The following is a 22643-nucleotide window of genomic DNA, read 5'->3' as shown; positions in this document are numbered from 1 at the left end:
TGCAATCTATATCAATGAATGATTCATAATTCCTCTCTTTACAGCACTCTGGCTCGAGGCTCGGTTACCAGAGCAACGTCCAAGGCTCCACCCAGTCGCAAAGCACTATGGGATACTCTTCGTCATCTCAGCACCAGTCGCACCGATACTGAGACTCCAAAACACAAACATAAGTATTTCAACGAAATATAACCGCGCACGCATACAACCAGACAAGTGGATATTGAACTGGAATGCTTTCACGTCTTCTGTCCAGAACTATCCCTAACCCTAAGCCCCCATAACACATCCCACAATCCTCTACAGATGCCCCGTTCAGCTGAAGCACAGAGCCACGATGGTCGTTTTCCTAGAACTACAAAACGATCAAGTTCAATTTCATCCCTCTTAGACCAAATGTTAGCCGGTCTGACAGAATCAGCTACCAAAATGCTTTTCGGGCCAGAGTTACAGGAGGAGGCAATAGACCCGTGACAATGAATCACTAAAGGTGACGTCTCGCTAGATAGACTTGAGTTCAGTCAAGCTTTGATATATTATCCACAACTATGTGTTTCGTAAATACGATATCTTATTCGGCAAAGAAGTGAAAATGCGACATCTTAGTCCTGTGTCAGCCACCGTAGTGATTCGAAAGGGAGGGGTGGAGTGAGCCGTTGGTTGCAATTCGTAACCTCACCACTAGATGCCGCTAAATTTCATACACTGGACCTTTAAGCTCTGGTTGTGTAGGTCTAGTGGGACGTCATCCTAATGCATCTTTATTCACAGTAAATCTCTTTCCTCACGGCTCGCGATGGTTTATCGTAAGCCTCTTTCAGACGCCCCCCCAGAGACATCTGCGGTATGTAAGCAATTGTACATAAGAAGCCTCTCGTCCAGTGAAATGAGCTGCCTGCATGTACGGACAGTCCACGGGACACTTGATCGTGTTATATAACGCGTGTATATTATAAAGACTGAAGAACAAAGAGCACTTATCATGAGACGGTGTGAACGGACCCGACCTCCACACAGTTTCTACACTTTTCTCCTTCTGATGTCTAACAGACGTGTTGTGTAGTAGATGAGGGGAAAGCCTGTTCGTTCTCGTCCTGCCTGTTTGCATTGGTTACGATAACAATTAAATAAGAAATAATACGAAGGGGGTCATTCTGCAAAACGGGTGCCGTGCGTGTCTCATATATATATATATATATATACTGTATATATGTGTGTGTCTGTGGAAAAATAATTTTAACAAAGAATAGCTCATGCCAGCTTTACTATGTGTTCATATAGAGCGTTTTATAAACATATCAATTAAAATTACATTGTTTTTTTTCTTTTTGATATCCTCATCCAGTGTTTTTACCAAATATTTTGTTGAAAACAAAATATATGGAGATAAAAGCTAGCATGCTGATTTTAATCTCTCTCTCTCTCTCTCTCTCTCTCTCTCTATATAAATGCACTCTATTGATATTTATTATAAAAAAGAAATGAAGTGGTGCCCATAGATAATGCATCAACCATCTTACTATTTAATTTTTTGAAGGAATAAATGTAAAAATATAAGTCTTCTCTTTTCAATCACTTCACGTTATGTTTTGAGAGTTTTTTATAGAAAACAAGTCAACCCTGTTACTATTGTTTTTTATAGTAAACAATTGAGATTTTAAAACCGATATTTCTAGAATGATCAGCATTACATTTCTAAAGGCGTCATTATATCCCAACATACAGTATAGACAGTATAACAGAGAAATGATGTCTGTTTAAAAAACACTTGTTGAACTTTTTCAGGCACCCGTTTCATAGAATTCCCTGACAGAACAATGACATTTTCTCTTTCTCTTCCTTGAAGAATGCTTTAGGATTTTGGTCATGACTAAAAGCCCTAAAGCTGTGTGTGCGTGTGTGCGTGCGTGTGTGCGTGCGTGCGTGCGTGTGTGCGTGTGTGTTGTTACTCGGGGCAGCTAGCAGTTGAACTGCTTGTGTGACTGTTACCTCTTCTTCTCTCCTCTGTTTCTTCCGTGTTTTATATGCTTATAGTCTTTTATAATCTGTATATTATTGGTTTTGGAGTCCAGTTTTCTCTTGTTGTCTGAGCTCTGCATCAATCAAAGTCTACCCGACTCGCTCCTCGGATGTTAAATCAGACATTATCAGGTGAAGCTGGAGACCTCAGCCGTGGGTCTTTGTGGATGGTGTGTGTGTGTCCCGTCTGTGGTCTTTTTCACATGACTCGTGTGTGATGATGTGACCTATCAACAGATCTCATCTCTTCTGCCTTTGGTTTCCCGCAGTGTGCTTTGGATTTGGTAAAAGCAATCAAGCCTTCCTAAAAACTGTTTTTTTTGTCCATTTTGTGGATGTGTTGGAATCAGAGGTTGTTGTGAGGTTCCTCGCATGTCAATGTGAGGTGAATACAGATCAAGTCTGAGAATATAACATATTGGTTTTTTTCTTTTCATTTAAAATCTGGAATGCTTGTTTTATAAAAATCAAATCAAAAACCAAATGTAAGAAGACGAAACATTTAAGATTACGCTTTTTCTCAAATTGATGCAAAAATGATCATTTTAACTCAGAAGCTCAAATTGTCAGTATTTGCAAAGGGCCTTAAAGCAAAAACGTACACACGTCAAATACTGCACGGTTTTTATCTGCCTTCATTTTTTAAGAACTCACCACTGGCCACAAGTTGAAATAATACATTATAATGACTTGTAAAGCCAATTCGAGGCTACTTTTAAAATTGAAAGCAGCAAACACGAAGAGTTTATTTGCAAAAGTTTTTTTTAATTTTTCAAAAATCATGTTATTTATTGTTATCATGTTTTTATTGCGTTTGTTAGCTGTATCTTTTAAGTTATTACTGTTTAATCAAAACAGCCTAACTGCAGTATGTATGATTTATAATCTATTTGATGAGTTTGGTTCCAAAATGAGATACCTCCGTTTTTAAAAATGTTCAATAATCATGTTTATTATTATGTTATCATGCTTTTATTGTGTTAGTTAGCGGTATTTTTAGCTGTTAGAGTCATTATGGCTTAAATCAAAACAAAGCAACTGAATTTTGATTGATATTAATTGAAATGCACAATAAAAAACATGATTATTGATTTTTTATTTAAAAAAGATTATTAAAAGTTATCTGTTTTTGCAAATGTACTCTTTGCATGTTTATATTTTCCTTTCATTCTTTTTCTTATGCAGCATTTTACTTTTGATTGTACATTTGAAATGCAAAACTATTCCACCATGGATTTGTATTATGTGTGGGGTGAAGGGTTTCGAGGAACCTTTTCTCAAATGATAAGGAATACCTGTAGTCCCACGTTTTTTTTTTAATGAGAGAAAACCAAGTGTTGTGCATGCCATAGTTCCTTACATTTCAAACAGAACTGCAAATAACACAATAAATAAGAAGCCTGTTGTTTTGTTTTTGTAGACACATTTCATCACCCTATTTATAACCTTGAAACCAAAAGCATCAAATGTTGAGTGCATGAAGTTATCATGACAACCAAATACATCGCTAGATTTCAAATGAAAATATAGACAAAATCGTTTTTCTCTGCATGAATCACAAGCTGTACCACATGTGATATTTAATATTAAAATATTGACACTTTGTTGTGAATTGTTGGTCTATTTGAAGAATGCCAGACATCTGGGGACATCTGGTCACCCTTTATTTTGCTCTGTACGATTTGGGACAGGAACGTCATACACGCCTGCTATGCAAAACATCTAAAGGGAGCCCAGATCAAAGATGCGTTTTTTCCCCGTTGATTTCAATCTGCACTGTCTTGTCAAATGTGGTCTTTGAATGAGGCATTCATGGATAGTGTGTTGTATTTTTGTTTTCAAATGATGATAGATTGTCAAATATTTATAATTAACTCTGTACAATCGGATTTATTACTCGTAAACTATTACTCTGGTTTGTATCTCTCTGTATAGATGTTTGGAAACATATCTGACCTTTATTTGTCATATAAGCTGTACAGCATTGGAAAGGGATAGTTCAGCCACAAAAAATGAAAAATCTTTCATCATTTACTTAACTATTTACATTGGACCCCATTGACATCCACTGTATGAACACAAAAGCAGATTTGTTATTTTTGGGTGAACCATTCCTTTAAAGTCATCTTAATCTTTGATGTGTTTTTTTTCTGCTGTCAGACACGGCGCTGTACATGTAGTTGTAGAAGCAGTAAAATGCACTAAACTCCATTACCCAGAAATCCTGCATTTGGCATGTAAGGCTTCACATTCGGACTCTTTGTATGTCATGGCATGATGTGAAAATTGTGGTGGAGAAATTCGTGTAGCATGACGTTTAGATTTGATCAGTGGCTCTCAATTGGTTTTACATCAGGACTGAAATAATAACACAATGCAGCTACCAAAAAATAAACATTTCAATTCAAAAGCACGATAACGCCCTCAAAATGCAGCATCATTGTTCATTTATTAGGTTTTTTCAATGCTTTGACGATCAAAACATGTGATGTTTGTGTTAATCCTTTCTCGTGTTTAATGTCCAATTTAACTTTGTGTTTTATTCGAGTTTCACATGTCTGTGCTATTATTTGTTTATTTTGGCTAACTTATCAAGTGCTGGATGATTTTTTTAAATGTTGTATCCATGCCTCTTCAAAGTTGATGCATATATTATTTTTGCAGTCCTAACTGTGCATTGTGTTTTTTATTGAAGTGCTGTGATGGACCGGTTGAAAGCCACTGGTGTAGAGATTTGGCTCTAACATCTGCTCAGATGATTATTTGCACTTTCTGTCCAGTTTTTAAGCAAGCCAGTAATTGAGTGTTTTTTTTACAGATCACTTACAGATTGTACATTGATGTACATTATCGAGATAAATCTTTCACTTTCTCTCTGTTACCTTTTTTATTATGAAACATCTCAGATTATGGACTCTTTTTTGTTTCGAGTATTAAGTGTTATTTTTAATGCATCGGATTTGTGAATTGATTTATGGAATACAGAAGTCTGTGTGATGCTGGTCTGAAGGAGGTACATGTATATGGTCATATTTGTTTTTCTTTCCCTTAAAGTGACAGTGCTCTTTAAAAGAAATTTCAATAAATGTTTGAAAATAAAATAAGTGTTCAGCATTTTAAAACGATTGCCATGTTAGGATATGTTGCAATATTCTTACTGAATTGTAGAGGCGGGTGGGTAATTTTTGTGTGCTTTTTTGTCATTTAAACACTAAACTTACAACATGTATCATATAGAAATAAGTAAGATGATACCCTTATATGAACATTCAGCTTGGAAAAATTTTAGAGACCCATTCAAATCATTTTTTTATTTTAAAATGTACTGTGTAGGTACTATGTGTTTAGGTAAAATGATCATTTTTGTTTCATTCTGTGAACTACTAACAACATTTCTACCTAATTTCAAATAAAAATACTGTTTCTATTTGCATTTATATGCTGAAAATAAAAACTGGAGAAACAGGTGAAAATAACAGAAAAGATGCTCTGTATTTTTTTTAAAGTTCAGATTCACGTTTAAGCAACACAGCAGTCATATTTCTACATGTTTTTAGGAAAAGTTTTCAAATGTTTTTTAATGTGATAATCTGGATTTTTCTCACAGTTTTCATGTGTCTTGTCAGTCTTTCACATTGCTGTTGGATGACTTTGTCACTCCTGTGGTTTGATTTGATTGAAATTCTACAAACACTGGACTGGAATTACAATGTAACTAAATGAAGAGAGGAGTGATGTGTGCTCTCTTTAATATAACTATATATTTTGTCAACACATCCTCACTCCCGACTCCAGTGCCCTTCGGCGTCTCTTTTGAACGCGGCACTCCTTTGGCATCGTTTTTCGATGTGAAGGGCACACAAATTTTACCGTCATTATGAAAATGTATATTAGATATAATTTGCAATGATGATGTTTCTGGGTTTAATTTAAGTTTAATGGCCAGGATAATTGTGTTTACCTGACACTATTCAGACAGTTTCACAGTTTGAGCAAGTAATGTAACAGTTTATTTATCGTAATATAAAACACATAATATAAGCAGTCACAATGTCGTTCAAAAATACAGATATTCCAAGGGTACCAACGCGAAACGATCGATTGTAAATCTCAAATCCAGTGAAGAACGACGTTACGTCAGCTTCGATGCCATTGGCTCTCCCGTGTCTCGTTACCGATCGCGTCATTTCCTTGGCTTTGAACGTGAAACGACCGACTGCATCTAGCTGTTCCGGGGTTTGGCTCTCACTAAATCCTTGGTGTTTCGAGTCTGACGTCATCACCCAAACATGTTTTTTCGTCAATTTTAACAATCATAGGTAGTTTAGATGGTTAGAGTAAGGTTAGGGTTAGGGTAAAGGTTTTGTAAGACTTGAAACACCAAAGATTTAGTCAAAACCAACAAGCCACGCCCACGGATCTGACTCGAAACACCAAGGATTTAATGAGAGCAAAAAGGGTCTTCGAAACGAGTTGTTTGTTATATTTTGCAATGCTTTTGGTCAGTTTGTGCAATAAATACCCGTGACTTTACTTTTATTTGCGTGTTTACATTTACATTTAGTCATTTAGCAGACGCTTTTATCCAAAGCAACTTACAGATGTGGGAAACAATGGAAGCAATTAGAACAACATAAGGACAACAAAAAGCATAAGTGCAAAAAGAAAATTGGTCTCATATAGCCTATCACAGTATACAGAGATAAGTTGTTGTTTTTTGAAAGAGTAGCAAAGAGATAGAAGTCAGAACTGATCAGTCAGGTGTTGACGGAAGAGATGTGTTTTCAGAGTAGCAGCGAGTAGATCATTCCATAAATGTGGAACCGATCCCGAGAAGGTACGTGAGAGAGATCTTTTACCTTTTTGGGATGGCACCACAAGACGTGGTTCGTTTGCATAGCGCAGGGATCTGGCGGGTATATAAATCTGCATTAGCGAGTGAAGATAAGGGGGTGCCAAATCAGTGGTGGTCTTGTAGGCCAGGAGCAGAGTCTTGAATTTGATTCGTGCGACTATAGAGAGCCAATGTGACTTAGTGAAGAGAGGAGTGACGTGTGCTCTCTTCGGTTCATTGAAGACCACTCTTGCCGCCGCATTCTGGATCATCTGTAGAGGTTTGGTTGTGCAAGCTGGAAGTCCAGCCAGTAGCGCATTGCAGTAGTCCAGTCTGTACAGAACAAGAGCCTGGATTAGTACTTGCGTAGCATGCTGGGATAGGAAAGGTCTAATTTTCCTAATATTGTAGAGGATGAATCTACAGGACCGGGTGGTGCTGGCAACCTGATCAGTGAAGTTAAGCTGATCGTCGATCACCACTCACAGGTTTCTGGCCGTTCTGGAAGATGTGATGGTTGATGAGCCCAGTTGAATGGAGAAGTTGTGATGACTCTTTGTGTCGGCCGGGATTACAAGCAGTTCTGTTTTAGCAAGGTTCAGCTGCAGGTGATGGTCCTTCATCCAGAGCGAGATGTCAGCTAGGCATGCTGAAATGCGTGCAGAAACAGTCGGATCGTCAGGCTGAAATGACAGGTGGAGTTGTGTATCATCTGCATAGCAGTGATAGGAAAAGCCATGTTTCTGAATGACAGAGCCAAGGGATGTCGTGTATATAGAAAAGAGCAACGGACCAAGCACTGAGCCCTGAGGCACCCCTGTGTTGAGATGTTGGGACACAGAGACCTCTCCTCTCCAGGATACTCTAAATGACCTACCTGTGAGGTAAGACTTTAGTCATGTTCATTTGTTATGTGATGGACATGCAGTACATGTGAAAAGCTGCAGGAACGTTTAATTCATGTGATGCCAGTGAGGCTTTAGTATTTATAGTTCAAGCCTTTGGACCATCAATGGCGGCTGTAAATACTTCTTACTTTCTACTCATCCTGATCACAGAGGTCACGGTTCAATACCAGCAGACAGACTTAACAGACTTCAGTACAAATGATTCCGTCTTCACACAGCACACTCAACAACAACAACACTTTACACTGAAATATTAACTTAGTCTCCGATGTTTCTCCTAATACTGGAGAAATCAAAAAAGAACCAAATGAGAGCGTAATAGTCACGTGAAGAGTATGGAGGTATAAAATGAACCCAGCCAGCACACGTACGTCTGTAAGACGTCTGCTAAAGATCTGAAAACATCTGCTGCGTAAATTCATCTGCTAAACATCTTAGAAAGAGCAGTTTCACATCCATTCTAAATCATAAACATCTTACAGACGTCTTCTCGATGTCCATATGACATCTGACAGCAGATGTCTCCGTGACGTTTTGCAGATGAGCAAACTATGTATTGCAGATGTAAATGCAGACGTCAAATAGACTTATGCCAGATGTATGTGTGCTATCAGGAATGTAGATTGTAGTTTTAAAATAATCTGGGTTTGAGTTAATTTGATTAGAAATGTTTGAGTTGATATTGAGATCTTCAATAATATTGACTTTTGATTGCAGACTTGACATATCTGAGCTCAGTTTGACACATTGTTGACATCTCTTCTCAAACTCTAATGACAGACACATTTGTCAGATTTCGGACTCTTTTTCTCTGGAGAAATATCTGAGATGAATGGCACAAACGTTTTACATTTTCTCATTGATGTCTAAATAATTGAGATGTTTAAGATGTTTCAGTCAACAGAAAGGTTGTGTGGTTCTTGGTGTAGACTGAGGACAGCGGGTCATAGGGTGTGTTGTGGGCACTGAAGCGGTGACTGGCATCGAGACTGACAGATGCTTGAATGGAAAAGCCTGTAATTGGATGAGGTGGGTGGATCCACGGGGTAAAGCGGGATTATGTCTGAGCATCAGATAATCAGATTATTCCCGAAACAGAGCTTGTTTTTTTAACTACCTCAACGTAATCTGTCACACAATGTCATGCCTCGACTCCTGGACTACTGCACCTTCAACAGATTTACTCTATTCTGCTTTGTGAGAACCTAAACTTTTTTTAGGTCTCAGTATTGACCTCTCAAGTATCGGACCTCATGGCTTTTCCGGCTTCTGACGGATGTGTCCGAGGAAAAGGACTGAGAAGCTGATCTTCTTGTGTTGTGTAAAGACAGTATGGGGTTGGATGTACGGCTTCAGTTCACCATGTCTTTAAAATGTGCACTCTTCACAACATTCCTCTTTATTCTGCCTGTCATATGCATTAAAGGTAAGAAATACATCTGCGCTGGTATGTTTTGATGAGGACATCAGTCGTCCTGGTTCCTTTAATACGCCAAGTGAGATAAGATTTAGTTGTTCTATATATAACCGTATGATGTATTATTGAAAAGATGCAGTTTGTGCTTTGCTTAAGAAGATCTGAGATTTCACTCACAACATTAAATATAATTTCTTTTCATAAACAAGCAAAGTTGCAGCTGAACTTGACAGTCAGTATGCTTTTATGTTGTATGAAGAAGTGTAGCTTTAACATTTTGAGTAACTTATGACTCATTTAACATTGTGGTTAAATTACTAATATTATGATCCACAGAAAAAAATCAGAATTATTTGGAGCGACATGGGTTGTGTGGACAATGAGGGAATTTTCTGCAACTCAATTGGACTGGTCATATGTAAATGAATGTTGCAGCATTTTAAACAAACTTTGTTTTAAACAGTAACTAGAAACTCAAGGATTTATAGCATTCATCGACAGAAAAGATTTTACGAACCTTAAACAAGTAGCTGATTTCAGAATTCAGAATATGACAAAGTTCGATTAGACGAGAAATTTGATGAGAAGCTAGTGCAGAGTGTTGTCATCAAAATTCTAGACACTTTTTGTGAGAGGCTGATATCTTCTTGATGCGATTTTTGTAAACTTTTTGAAGCACATTATAGTTTATCGATAATCTAACACTCTGAAATATTAAAATACACAACGCTTTAGTTTTGATTTCATGGGGACTTTACTTTACTCTGACATCAGAAATCATGCCATGTTTAACAACAGCATGTTCTTCAAAGATTAACCTAGACAAAAAATTTGTTTGCATTAACTGTCATTTTATTGTTATTTCTTTACAGATTGTTCACGTATAATGTTAAACTTGTTTTACTATTTTTTTTAACAATTCTTCACGTATTTTTGATTTGATTTGAAAAATATTTTTTGCCCGAAAATGTTAGTTTTTTTACATAATTGTACATTTTCCATGTAAAATTATTTATTTATTTTTATTAGACGTACTCAACCCGACAAACCTGCTGAGTCCACCGAAGCAGAATTCTGGGATGAGGACTTTATTTGAAATGGAACAACGTCGAATCAAACGGTCAGAGTTCTTCCACTCTGAGGTGAAGGTTTGTCCTCAGGAATCAGTGAGAGATGTCATAGCAAGTCACCAAGCGTACTACACACTGAGAGGTAAACAAACGTCTGACACAAAACTGCTTTACCCTGCTTTTATTAAAGAAAGATTACCACAAACATTTCTGCCTGTGATTCTGCATGTTGATGTTTCTGATCATCAGCAAATATGAAATATTCTAGATTGATTTCATATACAGAACACCTAATTCAGCATTGAAAGAATATCGTCGCTGTCCTTCCAAAACCTTGTATGTCCAAATTTGCTGTTTTCAGGAAATGGAAAAAACACAGTACTTTTTAATGATTAAATACTGTGTTGTCAAAGTTGACAAGCACTTTTTATCAGTTAAATATTTGCAAAACCCAGTGACAAACATAAACGCTGACTAAAAAGAGCAATGTATTACAAAAAATAAAAATCACAAAATATGGAGATACGAGGATCTAAGTAAATCTAGTGAAATTGATCACATTTATTCCTCACCTTTGTCAGTTTGCCAGGAGGCCGTGTGGGAGGCTTTCCGGATCTTTCTGGACAGAATTCCCAGCAGTTCCGAGTATCAGAAATGGGTTCACACGTGCCAGCATGAGTCCTTGTTTATCTCTGATCTGGCCATAAACTTCAGCAGTTCTCAGGAACACATCGACATGGTTTACAGGGTAAACAAACTTACATGATAAGGTTTTTAAAGTTGTTTCGGAGCAAATAGTTCATAATTGATCAATGTCAGCGTGCAGAAATGTCACTGTGTTATTAAGGACTTGATGACTAAAATATAGTTTGAGTTCTGTTCTGTAATATATTTCCTTTTTGCTTTACAGAGGGTGAATCTGAATAATGAACAAGTAAAAGAACAGTAAGATTGAATCACTAATTCTTTTTCTGTTTGACTATTTCATTTTCATGTATATAAAAATTATAAACTAAGAATTTTTAGTGATACCTGTTATTTTTATTTAATTTATAGAACAGTAACCAAAAAAACAGTAACAGATGAAGCACAAAGAACAGAAGGTATACAGATTTGTTTTGTTTTTTGCTCAAAGGAACAGTTCACCCAAAAATGAAAATTCTCTCAGTGTTTACTCATTCTCAAGTTGTTCCAAAACGGTCTAAAATTCTTTGTTCTGTTGAACACAAAAGAATATATTTGGAAGAAAATGGGAAACTAATCACTTCTGGGTCACCATTGACAACCAATCTTTTTTCCCTACTATGGAAGTCAGTAGTGCCCCAGAACTGTTTAAATACAAACATTCTTTTAAATATCGTCTTTTGTGTGTTCATCAGAACAAATAAATTTATACAGGTTTGAAACAACTAGGGGGAAGTAAATCATGACAGAATTTTCATTTTTGGGTGGAGTATCTCTTTAAGTGTTAGCCTTTCAGGTAAACTGATCTGAATCTTTATTGTTCAGGTCCAGAGAAAGACCAGACTGAACCAGAAGTAGATGAATCTGCACCCACAGCTGATTCTACTGCTGAACCTATTGAATATGTTACTGAACCAACTGAATCCATCACTGAACGTATTGAATCTATCACTGAACCAACTGAATCTATCACTGAATCTTCACAAACTTCTATTGAATCTATGGAACCTACCGAATCTACTGATTCCACTACTGAATCTACTACTGAAACTTCAGAATCTACTACTGAACCTTTTGAACCTACCGAAACTTCTGAACCTACCGAATCAACGGAATCTACTGAATCTACTTCTGTCGACACTCCTACAGACAGCTCTTCTGCATCACAGGTACTGTATGTTTGGACCAATTGGTTTATTAAATGGTGGTGTTCAGAATCATTATAGCATAATATGGCAAGCCAGCTTAACATTTGACTAGAACAAGTCACATACCTAAACAGATACAAAACCATTTATATATTCCATAACTTAAAGACTTATATTTTCAATGGTTGTTGATTATGTTCTACTTTGAAAGACGGACATGTAATGAAGTATGAATATAATATAAAATAAATAGAAGAATAGAAGCCTAACAGACAGTTGGGCTAGAAAACCTATAGCAGAATTGTAAAACTACCTACATTTTTGTTTAATGGTTCCTCTGTTGCTTGTACAGGAGTCAGAGCTTCCAAATATAGTTCCCGAGCAGCCGGTTCATCAGGTCATAGAGTTCAGCATCACACTGATGGATTCTGGGTACCAAGAGATACTGACAGACACAGATTCACCTCAGTTTCACGATCTGTCACGACATCTCCAGGAGCAGGTACTAAACTACATGTATTTAACCCGGAGCAGCTCACAGTTAAGAAGGGGATGTAGATGTTCGTATATTATATGTTGAACTGCACACTTCTCTGTTTTTTGCAGATGCAACATGCTTTTGAAGGCATACCTGGATTTATTGATGTACAGGTGTTAAAGATTAGGTATGTCTATTCAATTTATTAACTGAGGTTCTAGTCTTCAAGCCCTGTTTTCTTTTGTACTGTTTTATCTATAAAATGGCAAAACACCTTTGCTCTTTATGCATCACATTAACTCTAATTTGATTGTTTCTTTTGTTTCCTTTTTTGCATACAAGTGAGACTAAAGCTTCTGAGAGGTAATAAAGTGACGTTTACTGCACTATATAGTGTCCCCACATTTTTTTGAAGTTTCATTTGGTTCAAGGAAAAGTATATTGTATAGTCTAGATCAGTGGTTCTTGATACTGGTCTTGAGAACCCATAACTCTGCATGGACTGTTTTACTAATCTAACAGTTCTGTCTATCCATCCATTCGTTGTTCATATCTCCGTAGGGTTGGAAGAATATCAGTGGCCTATACAGTGGTTTTTGAGGCCCTCACAGCAAACATTGCTGAGGAAAGTTCAGACACAGTTGTTTCGTTTGCAGGACATAGCGTGAAGGATACGGTAGTTAAAGCTCTCAGGGAAAAGGCATCTCTTCTCGATCTGAACTCGTTGACATTTGACACAGGTAAATGGATACATTGGGAAGAAAACACGATTCCAAAAGAAGTCTTGTTTGGTTAGCATGTTGAACTTCATAACATGGGCTTTGTCTTTTGTGTACATTGTTTCTCATCAGGCAGGAAACCTTCCACAACATTGATGTCCGTCACCAAGGTTTCTGAAGACATCATAACTGAGGTGACTTTGCTAATACACATCATAGCACTAGCATATTTCATTCTTATGAAGCTAACCAACAAAATAAACATACACCTGTTAATTTGCAGTCCTCCGATCAAGATTCAAGCAAAGACCTTAGTTCTCCAACACAAGGAACCAAAGTTTCTGTTTCATTGGATGGTTATGATAATGCTTTGGATTCAACAATGGCTTCAACTTTCGCCCCAACCATAACAATGAAACCAACAATGGAACCTGAGAATAAAGCGGTCATTATACACACGCTTGAAACTGTTCAAGGTGAAACAAGCGAACTCATAACCGAATATCTACCGGCCCCACCTGTAGAGGGAGCTCCTAGTGAGGGAGACAGCAAAACAATTCTCACTACAGATGAAGACAACAATCTGACTCCATCAGCTTCAGATAATCTCTCACTAGCTCCAAGTGATGAACTGCTTGGGACAACACTGAACCCTTCACCAGACAGCGACTTTAATATAAAGACCATACCAGATGACATTATATTTAACCTAGTAACCACCACCCACATTTTGTTCACCACTGCAACGACGGTTACTCTAAAGACTGAGGAACCCAAGTTACCTTTCACCACTGACTCCAGCATCACCCTGCAACCGTCAACTGAGCCAAATGATTTCTTACCCGATGTGACAGATTCTAATGAAATTCCGGAGGTGCCACAACCAGTGAATCCTGTAATGGCAGAGAACGAAGAGGACACTGAAGTGGTGTTGACTGAACCAGAAAATGAGACTACGTCTGAAGTTGATATACTCACGGTTGAGCCTGTAGAGGTAACTGAACCAGAAGACAATACTGTGAATTCTGATGATCAGGTGTTAGGACCTGCAGAAGTGACTGTAGCAACAGAGTTTCTAGTTGAGTATGACACATTACAACCAGTTTTGGTGGAACCAGAGGAAGATAAGACTGTAAAATCAAGCAAGCAGGATGTAGAGGAACAAAAGGAGGAGATTGTTGTCATAGAACCAGACAACGAGGAAAATAAGGAACATAAAACCAATGAAGAGGTTGAAGATGCTGTTGAGATAACTGATCCAATGGGCACAACTGAAGTATCGCAACTTGAAGTACCGCAACTTGAAGTACCTCATTTAATAGAACCTAAAGAAGTGGATGGAGATGTTGTGGAACTTCAAAGAGAGACTCATGGATCAGAACTGGAACAGATCAACACTGAAGAACATGATTTGGGGATGGCAAGTGAAGTACCCAAATCTACTGAACCTCCTGTATAGATGATCAAGATTGAACCACCAAGGATTTCTGTGACAGACACCTACCCCGTTGAGCACATTGACTATGATCAGCCTGAAGAAACTCAAAATCTGCCTGTTGGGCCAGCTGTCATTGCTCAACCGGAGTTGGACATCAGTAAGCCTGAACCTGAGTTTATAGAGGAAGCTCCAGAGATTCCATTCATTGTTCCAGAGGGCAAGACTGTAGAACCAGAGGAGACTGTGGCTGATGTTCAATCTACTATATCAACTGCAACAGACTCTTTACCTGAAATGATCACTGCACCAGATTCAAAGGAAGATAAAGACTTTCTAAGTGAGGAGCCAGAGATCTCACATACAGGTGAGGGTTTGATTCACAAGTGCAAGACCATAACACACACACAAAGCCACATACATAAATCAAAACACACACAATCTGGAAAATACAGAAGTAACTGGATCCTGACACTAAAACAAAACAACTTGGACTGTCAGGATCCAGACACTAAATAGATCCCAGTGATAGATGTATATAGTTCCAAACCACTGATCTCTGTACTGTAAAACAATCAAATTCTTATGAAAATACAGCAGAGTTGAGAAGGATTGAAGGTGCAAGGTTTATGTTAAAGGTACCTTGAAAGCAGAACAGGACAGTAGAGTATGACAGTGAATGCAATGTAACTGAATGTCACTATTGGTTTTCCAGACACTAAAACAGACAAAGTCCCTGTAGAACATACTGACGAGACTGTATCACAACCTGCTGAGACACTTGCGGCCCTTCCATCCTTGACAACTTTAACTGAAGACCATTGACTTCTTGAAGCAGTTTTTACAGATGAATCCGTGCTCACTTCAACACCCGTCAAAGAGGAATATGATTCTCCAACTGAAAAAACACAATCACCTGTTGTCCAGGCCACTGTACCTGCAGAGCTGGACAATGTGCACAATGTGGAAACTGAGGAACCTATTCATTTGAAAGACTTGGATGTAGTAAGTACAGAGACCATTGACTGGTTGAGTTATGACGTTACATATTCTTTTCCAGATGAAGAACGTCCCTTGATGACAACAAGGGCACCATCACTCAAGTACATGACAACTCCCTCAATGACCACAGCTAGCAACAGCAAAGAGCTTGTTGTGTTTTTTAGCTTGCGTGTCACTAACATTGTGTTCTCAGAAGATCTTTTTAACAAGAACTCTTCGGAATACAGATCACTGGAAAACCGATTTATTGAACTGGTGAGTCAGTTGTTGGTTTCTTGATACTGTTTTCAAAACTTTGCTTTCCCAAGGTGTACATAAATAACATAAGCTTTTGTGTTCTCTGTGACAGCTGCTCCCTTATCTACAGTCTAACCTAACAGGCTTTAAGCAGTTTGAGATCCTGAACTTCAGAAATGGAAGCGTGGTGGTCAACAGCAAGGTGAAATTCGGCAAATCCGTGCCTTACAACGTCACTCAGGCTGTCCAGTGCGTCCTGGAGGAATTCTGTGATGCTGCAGCTCGACGCTTGGACATAAAGATCGACAGTCATTCTTTAGATATAGAACCAGGTGAGAGTCACGGGCACATCAGACCACGTCTGTTCATTTCAAGCCAGAATGGGTACAAATGAGATTCATTTTGTTCTTTCATTGCAGCGGATGAAGCGGACCCCTGCAAGTTTCTCGCCTGTAACGAATTTTCCAAATGCACGGTGAACCTCTGGACAAAGGAAGCGCAATGTTTGTGTGATCCAGGCTACATGACGCTGGACGGATCGCCATGCCAGAGCCTCTGTGTTGTCCAGACGGATTTCTGTCTCAATGGAGGAGAGTGTGAGATTGTGCCAGGGCATGGTGCCGCTTGCAGGTACCCTAGCAAACAACCCAAGATAGCTGTGACCAGTTAGAACACACTTTACTCTGAATGACATGCTGACGTTCAATTCAAACACGGTGTTAAAGAAATGTTCTTGTTTAAACATCAATCAGTTAGCTACATCGAGTTTCTGAGCATTACTTGGCTGTTAATATCTAGTGAGCTGCTTTTATGATCCCTCAAGTTATGTTATAGGGGCTTTTTATGCTTTAACAGGACAGCAAAGAGCTGACAGGAAAGCATTGGGCGGAGATAAGGGAGCGAGATTGGCAAAAGACTCTCAAGATGGGAATCGAACTCGGGTCGCCATGAATGTACTAACCACAGAGCTATTGCCGCCAACATAATACCTCGTTCTTAGCCAAATTTTAAGGCATTTGAAGTATTATCGTATCTATCATTTGTGAGGAATCTCTCGACCCTTTAGATGTCCCGTAGGTAAATTCTGGCACTTTCTCGGGGAGAGATGTGCAGAGCTGGTCTCCGTGCCTCTCTAGACCCTTTTCTTTCTCTAGTGTTCCTCGTGGGGGCTCTGGCCTTTCAATATGCCATCATTACTCTCTTGTTATCTTTGTGCAGGATATGTGTACGGACCAGAAAGACACTAACTCTAGTGTAAGCGGATCTTTCTTCGTCCGAGTGTTTGAAATCTTTGCGCTTAGATCATTTGTTGTGTTGTGTAAAGAAAACAGTACGTACACGTAAATGTTACATTTGATGTCTCTCAATTCGACGAGGTATTCACATTTCAGCAACTTATGCACGAATAGCATTTCTATTTGAATATAAACAGTGATAGCAGTAGCAAGTCTGGATTTCTGATTCAGGACAAACAAAAAATAAATCATAACTGTGCAACAGCACTGTACCTGGGACAATCTTGTATTGGCACGATGTACTGGTGATAAAGGTTTAAAAAGCATATACATTTTTTTTATCGAGATGTTTACAATGTTTGGAGATAGTTCACCCAAAAACAAACATGTTATTCATTATTTGCAGACTTTTTGATCTTTTTCATAACACAAAATGGAAAAAAGTAAAAAAATTAAATACCATAAAATTAAGTATCAGTAAATACTTGTGACTAACTTTAAAGGAATCCAACAGGGTTTGATGAGAAACAAAATAATGTGTTTTAATTTTAGTCACAAGACACACAAGAACCAATAAGATTTGTTGTTGCTTTATCTACATGTCGATGTTCTTGATTTTGATGTTCTTTGATTCCTCATTTTTGGGTGAATTATCCCTTTAAATTTTTTTTACTGTTTATTCTTCATGTCATGTCTGTTGCATACACACAGTATACTGCCTCTCTTATATCTCTTTCCTCTGTTATTCTGTGCCTTTTGTCTCTTGAGGAGAAGTCTTTTTCTTGGACAGGATCCCAGCCCGTCAAAAAAATGCCCATTTTCTACAAGTAGAATTATTGAGCGAGTAATTCTTTTAGCAGTATTTCATTCACTGACACGGGTCTTGTATCAAACACTGGGCTGAACCGCAGGCATCACACATTCACATCCTGATGTTTCTAAAGACGCTTTTATATGTTTGCAAGGCAGCTGTAGGCCCATTACATCTTTTTCCTTTCCATAGCTTTCTGAAGTTAATTCAGTTTTATGTACAGTATGTAAATCTATGTTTGGTCTTATAAACCTAAATCCTTTAAGTTATCAAATACATTAAAAGTGCATGTTGTCAACATGATGCAATTACTAAACATACAAATGTTGGAATTAAAAATAATCTTACATCGTAAGTGGAACATTTAAAACATTCAGAAATGTTTTTACAATGGAAATGTTAGCAAAACGTTCTTAAAACATATTTTTGTTAGCTGGGTTACAAAGTTTTTTTATTGATTGATAAAATTAAATGCTTGAAAATCTGCATAATAAGCATGTTTAAATGTCTGTGACATCATAATCTTTCATGATTATAATCACATTTGACATTTTGGATGGCTTATGATGGGTACATCAACATCAACTCAGGTTCAGGCTTACTGATGTCCAACTCCGGTTGAGCACTGACTGGCCCAACAGGCAGATTTTGAGTTTCTTCAGGCTGATCATAGTCAATGTGCTCAACGGGGTAGGTGTCTGTCACAGAACAACATCTGGATATCGGATTACATCATAATGGATTTCAGATACGCCGTGATGTCGGGATGTACACTGTAAAAAAAAACGAAATTTTACAGAATTTTACTGAAATACTGTCAAAAAAACTTATAATTACAGAATAAGACTGAAAAACGGGTGAATATTTATTATATATCCTTATATCCTGTAATTTTATATGAAATAAATTTTATTTTACTGTATATTTCTGTCATTCCAGCTGTCAGAAATTTTTTTACAAGATTTTTTTATTTTTACAGTTTATTTTTGAAATACGGTCAAAAACGGTAAAATTACAGAAAAAGACAGTAAATTTACAAGAAAAACGGGGAAAACGAGTTATTCTTGATCCTTGTATCCTGTAATTTTACAGGAAAAACTATTCTTTTACGGTATATTTCTGTCACTCCAGCTGACAGAAAATTTCTGTTTTTTTACGGAGGTTTTTTTACAGTGTAGATATCTTATTAGGTCATAAGTATCTTTGCATATCTGATGATTTCATAAGGAAATTTCAGAATGTCAGTTTAAGAGGAACTTGTAAAATTCCGAATCACTGAAAGCAATCATCTTTAAGACGATACCTCACTTTGTAGATATATTTAATATTTAACATTTACAGTAAAAGCAATTGAATTTACTATCAAAATTTCTCTGATTTTCTGACCACCCGAAGCATATCCCGTTAAAAGTTATTCAAGTGCAGTTTTGTGGAGTTCATTTCTTTTAAAAATGAATCCATGGCCCTCAATGTCCAGGTCTGACCAATTATTAAATGTCTCTCTTTAAAAAGGTATGAAAGAAACATATCTGCTCTTTCAGATGTTTGACAGTCTGGGCACCCGACAAAATGCTTCATTACTGTTTTTGCTGCCTTGCAAGCATTTTTAAGCAATGTCAATCATAAATCTTGTTTTTGCTAAAGTATTGTAATGCAGTTGAAGCATTTGTAATAAAAAGGTTTTTGCCCCATAACAGGACTCGAGGAACAAAAAAAACGTACTTTACTTTCCATCATTTTCAGCACAAATCAAGAAGCTTTTACAATTTTTTTACAGTCATACTTCAGACCTCATGTAGTCTTTGTGATATGTGACTTGTTTTTTTTTCTTCAGCTTATCTTAATGTTTGTCTTTATTGTTTGACATCTGGCCTTCACTCAGTTCATATGTTTTGTCTTTGTTTTCTAGAGAGCGAGAGCAGACCACCATACCAGGCCTGACCAGTTAATTTCAGACGATTTCTACATTTATCACTTTTATCAGGTAGGAGCAGATCTTACGTTATCTTTGCATCTTTGTACAGAATTTAAAGTTGTAGAATTTACCTCTAAATAAATATCGCAGACATTAATGCAAAACAACTTCTTTCTTTTAGAGATGGGACGTGTGCTTGTCCAGCCATGAAAAGAGGTTTAGATGTATGTACATCCCATAATCCTACAAACCATGACGACTTCAGAACAAGAGGCCAAATGTCTAGAACAGATAATGAATTCTACATGCAGTTTACTGAACGTTTTACGTGTCATTCTCATGGAAACATTCAGAAACTCACTGATATTTCAGATGGAAATGTTTGAAGCTGCAGACATGAGATGATTCTTCGGTCCTGTGATAAAGAATGCACTCATAATGCGTTTTACTTTTATAATCTGTTCTTTAGTCGGGGAAATCATTGTGATGTGATGTAGGAATAGAATTGATCAAATATCTTGAATGCATATTGAAGACATTTTGTATCTTTTTAGTGTGGTCGCAGTGAAAACAAACCTTTACAAACAGATTCATGTTATGAGACGACGGATCATTATGAAAAACGACTCAATTTTGACAACTAAGTATTGCGATGGTTAAATCAAGATTGAGTTGGAATATTTAGATTAATGCTTATAAATGAGTCATTTGTAAACTGATAACACAAATTATATTTTACAATTATTTTTGAAAAATACATTTTTATAAAATGTCAATTTGCAGGCAGACTAAGATGATTCTTGTAATAATGTTCTTTTATTAGTATTATTAAGTATTAATTAGTTATTAGTATTATTAAGTATTAATTGGTTATTAGTATTATTAAGTATTAATTGTTCTAGTATTAGTATTATTAAGGAAGTGAATCCCTGATCAGTTTAGATTGATTTAGAAAATGCTTTTGACTGGAAGCGAAACCGGATATAAAATCTCTGGGTATTTTTGTGTGTGTATGTATATTCTTATGGAAAAACTCATGGCATCACATGACACGTTTTTGTTCATGTCACCACATTTCGCATGTGATCTCGTGTAATTCATGCGTGCATAAACTATACAATACATATTATTGTAAATATATCAACAACTGTTTGTTTCACACATTTGAACGAGGTGAAAAGAAAACACAACTTTATTGACGTCATGCTGACAACCTTGTTTATCTTCGTACACAACCGATAGAAATCTCATTTGTATATTGCTCTTCTACACATTTGGTCCAAGTCACACTTGATGCGTTTTATTGCATAATTTGCTGAAGCCCCACGAGTCGTCCATCATGTTGTGTCTCGATTCTAGTGTTACGATGTTTAAATGATCACAATATCATGAGAACGATGTTATTAAAATCATTATTTTTATTAAACGTTTTTCATTCAAAAGTCATAATTTAGTCCTCATTACCAGAGTCATCGCATTTGTGACTATTATTTTTTGGAAAGACTTGCAAGCAGTTAAACTGTGAATAGTGTAAAGTGCTGACTGTATCAGTATTTACATCTGCATGTTATGAAAAAACACACACACTTGTTTTAAACTTCTCCAAAGGAACATTGCCAGTGGATTAATGCAAGTCATCGTATAGCAAAAATATTACAGGAATCATATTAAGAGGCAGTTTAAAGGCAATCACACTGTCAAGAACAGTAAATCAACACAACGATTCAATCTAGCAGAAATTCAAATAATGAGAAAACTAGAACAGAGGATTTCAAATAGATATACTAAACAACTACTGTCAGTTAAAACAAAAAGCATAAAAAACTCAAATGAACTCTTGTAGGAGTGATGCTGGTCATGTGAGACTTGGCAGTCTATTGTCAGACAAAAACTAAAGAGCTGACGCGTGTGTGTGTGTGTGTGTGTGTATAGACCGCAGCATGAGTGTCTGTGTGTGTTTATTGTTTGTGTGTATGTTCATTGTGTGTGTGGGTTGTTTGTATATTTCAGCAGGTTTTGCAGCATGTGTGTTTATTGTTTATTCCATTTTATTTATTGTGTGTGTTCATTGTGTGTGTGTGTGTTTGTTTATTTCAGCAGGCTCTGCAGCATGTGTGTTTATTATATTTTATTTACTGTGTGTGTTGTTTGTTTATTTCAGCTGATTCTGCAGCATGTGTGTTTATCGGTTTTATTTATTGTGTGTGTGTTTATTGTGTACGTGTACATGTTTATTCAGTTTTATTGATTGTGTGTGTTTATTGTTCATTTTGTTTGATTTATTGTGTGTGTGTTTATTGTTTAGTCGGTTTGATTTATTGTGTGTGTTTGTTTATTTATTTCAGCAGGCTCTGCAGCATGGCAGTGGCGTATGTGGGTCGGGCTTGTCTGCTCTCGATGGCGTTTCTGAGGTACTGAATTCCTCCGCAGCGCTCCCAGATCTCCTCATACTGGCGGGGCAGAATCTCAGCGCCGCGCTTCCGTGTCAAACCCGTCTCGTCCAAACTCAACTCGCACATCTCCATATCATCTTTACCTGCGAACACAAACAGTGAAGAAACACCGCACATTCAGTTGTCAAACTACACACGAACAGAGACACACTGACTTAACATTTACTACACCTTGCAGTCATTGCAAACTACTGCTATATGCACATTTACGATTTCAATATATCTTGCAGCCCTACTGTCTAAATTCAGTATTCCAAAAATGACATCATGAACGAACA

The 22643-nt window shown here is 37.2% G+C and overlaps 3 protein-coding genes across 11 annotated transcripts in view; 2 read left to right on the top strand and 1 right to left on the bottom strand.

Annotated features, from left to right (window-relative positions):
* Positions 1-5482, top strand: part of cdk19 (cyclin dependent kinase 19) — a 51763-nt gene extending 46281 nt beyond the window's left edge. The window contains exon 13 of the mRNA XM_057352607.1: positions 45-5482. Within this exon, the coding sequence (XP_057208590.1) occupies positions 45-152 (108 nt within the window). The 3' untranslated portion in view covers positions 153-5482. The remainder of the gene's footprint in view (positions 1-44) is intronic.
* A 3239-nt stretch (positions 5483-8721) lies between these two features.
* LOC130565637 (interphotoreceptor matrix proteoglycan 1) lies at positions 8722-20964 on the top strand. The gene is given in 17 exon segments (XM_057352555.1): positions 8722-9187; positions 10208-10390; positions 10830-10996; positions 11159-11193; positions 11305-11351; positions 11758-12101; positions 12433-12582; positions 12687-12745; positions 12901-12921; positions 13120-13298; positions 13410-13471; positions 13561-15079; positions 15428-15969; positions 16064-16283; positions 16371-16581; positions 19907-19981; positions 20094-20964. Coding segments are annotated over 16 exon segments (3873 nt in total). The 5' UTR covers positions 8722-9093; the 3' UTR covers positions 19947-19981; positions 20094-20964.
* Positions 20965-22160: 1196 nt separating this feature from the next.
* The window catches only part of myo6a (myosin VIa), a 36963-nt gene continuing 36480 nt past the window's right edge, over positions 22161-22643 (bottom strand). For all 9 annotated transcript variants that reach the window (XM_057352551.1, XM_057352554.1, XM_057352552.1 and 6 more), the window contains one exon: positions 22161-22448. In XM_057352551.1, coding sequence (XP_057208534.1) covers positions 22249-22448 — 200 coding nt within the window. In that variant the 3' untranslated portion in view covers positions 22161-22248. The remainder of the gene's footprint in view (positions 22449-22643) is intronic.

This window comes from Triplophysa rosa, linkage group LG15 (genome assembly GCF_024868665.1).
Source record: "Triplophysa rosa linkage group LG15, Trosa_1v2, whole genome shotgun sequence".
Classification (NCBI taxonomy): Eukaryota; Metazoa; Chordata; class Actinopteri; order Cypriniformes; family Nemacheilidae; genus Triplophysa; species Triplophysa rosa.
This window is presented reverse-complemented; position numbering and strand designations above follow the sequence as displayed.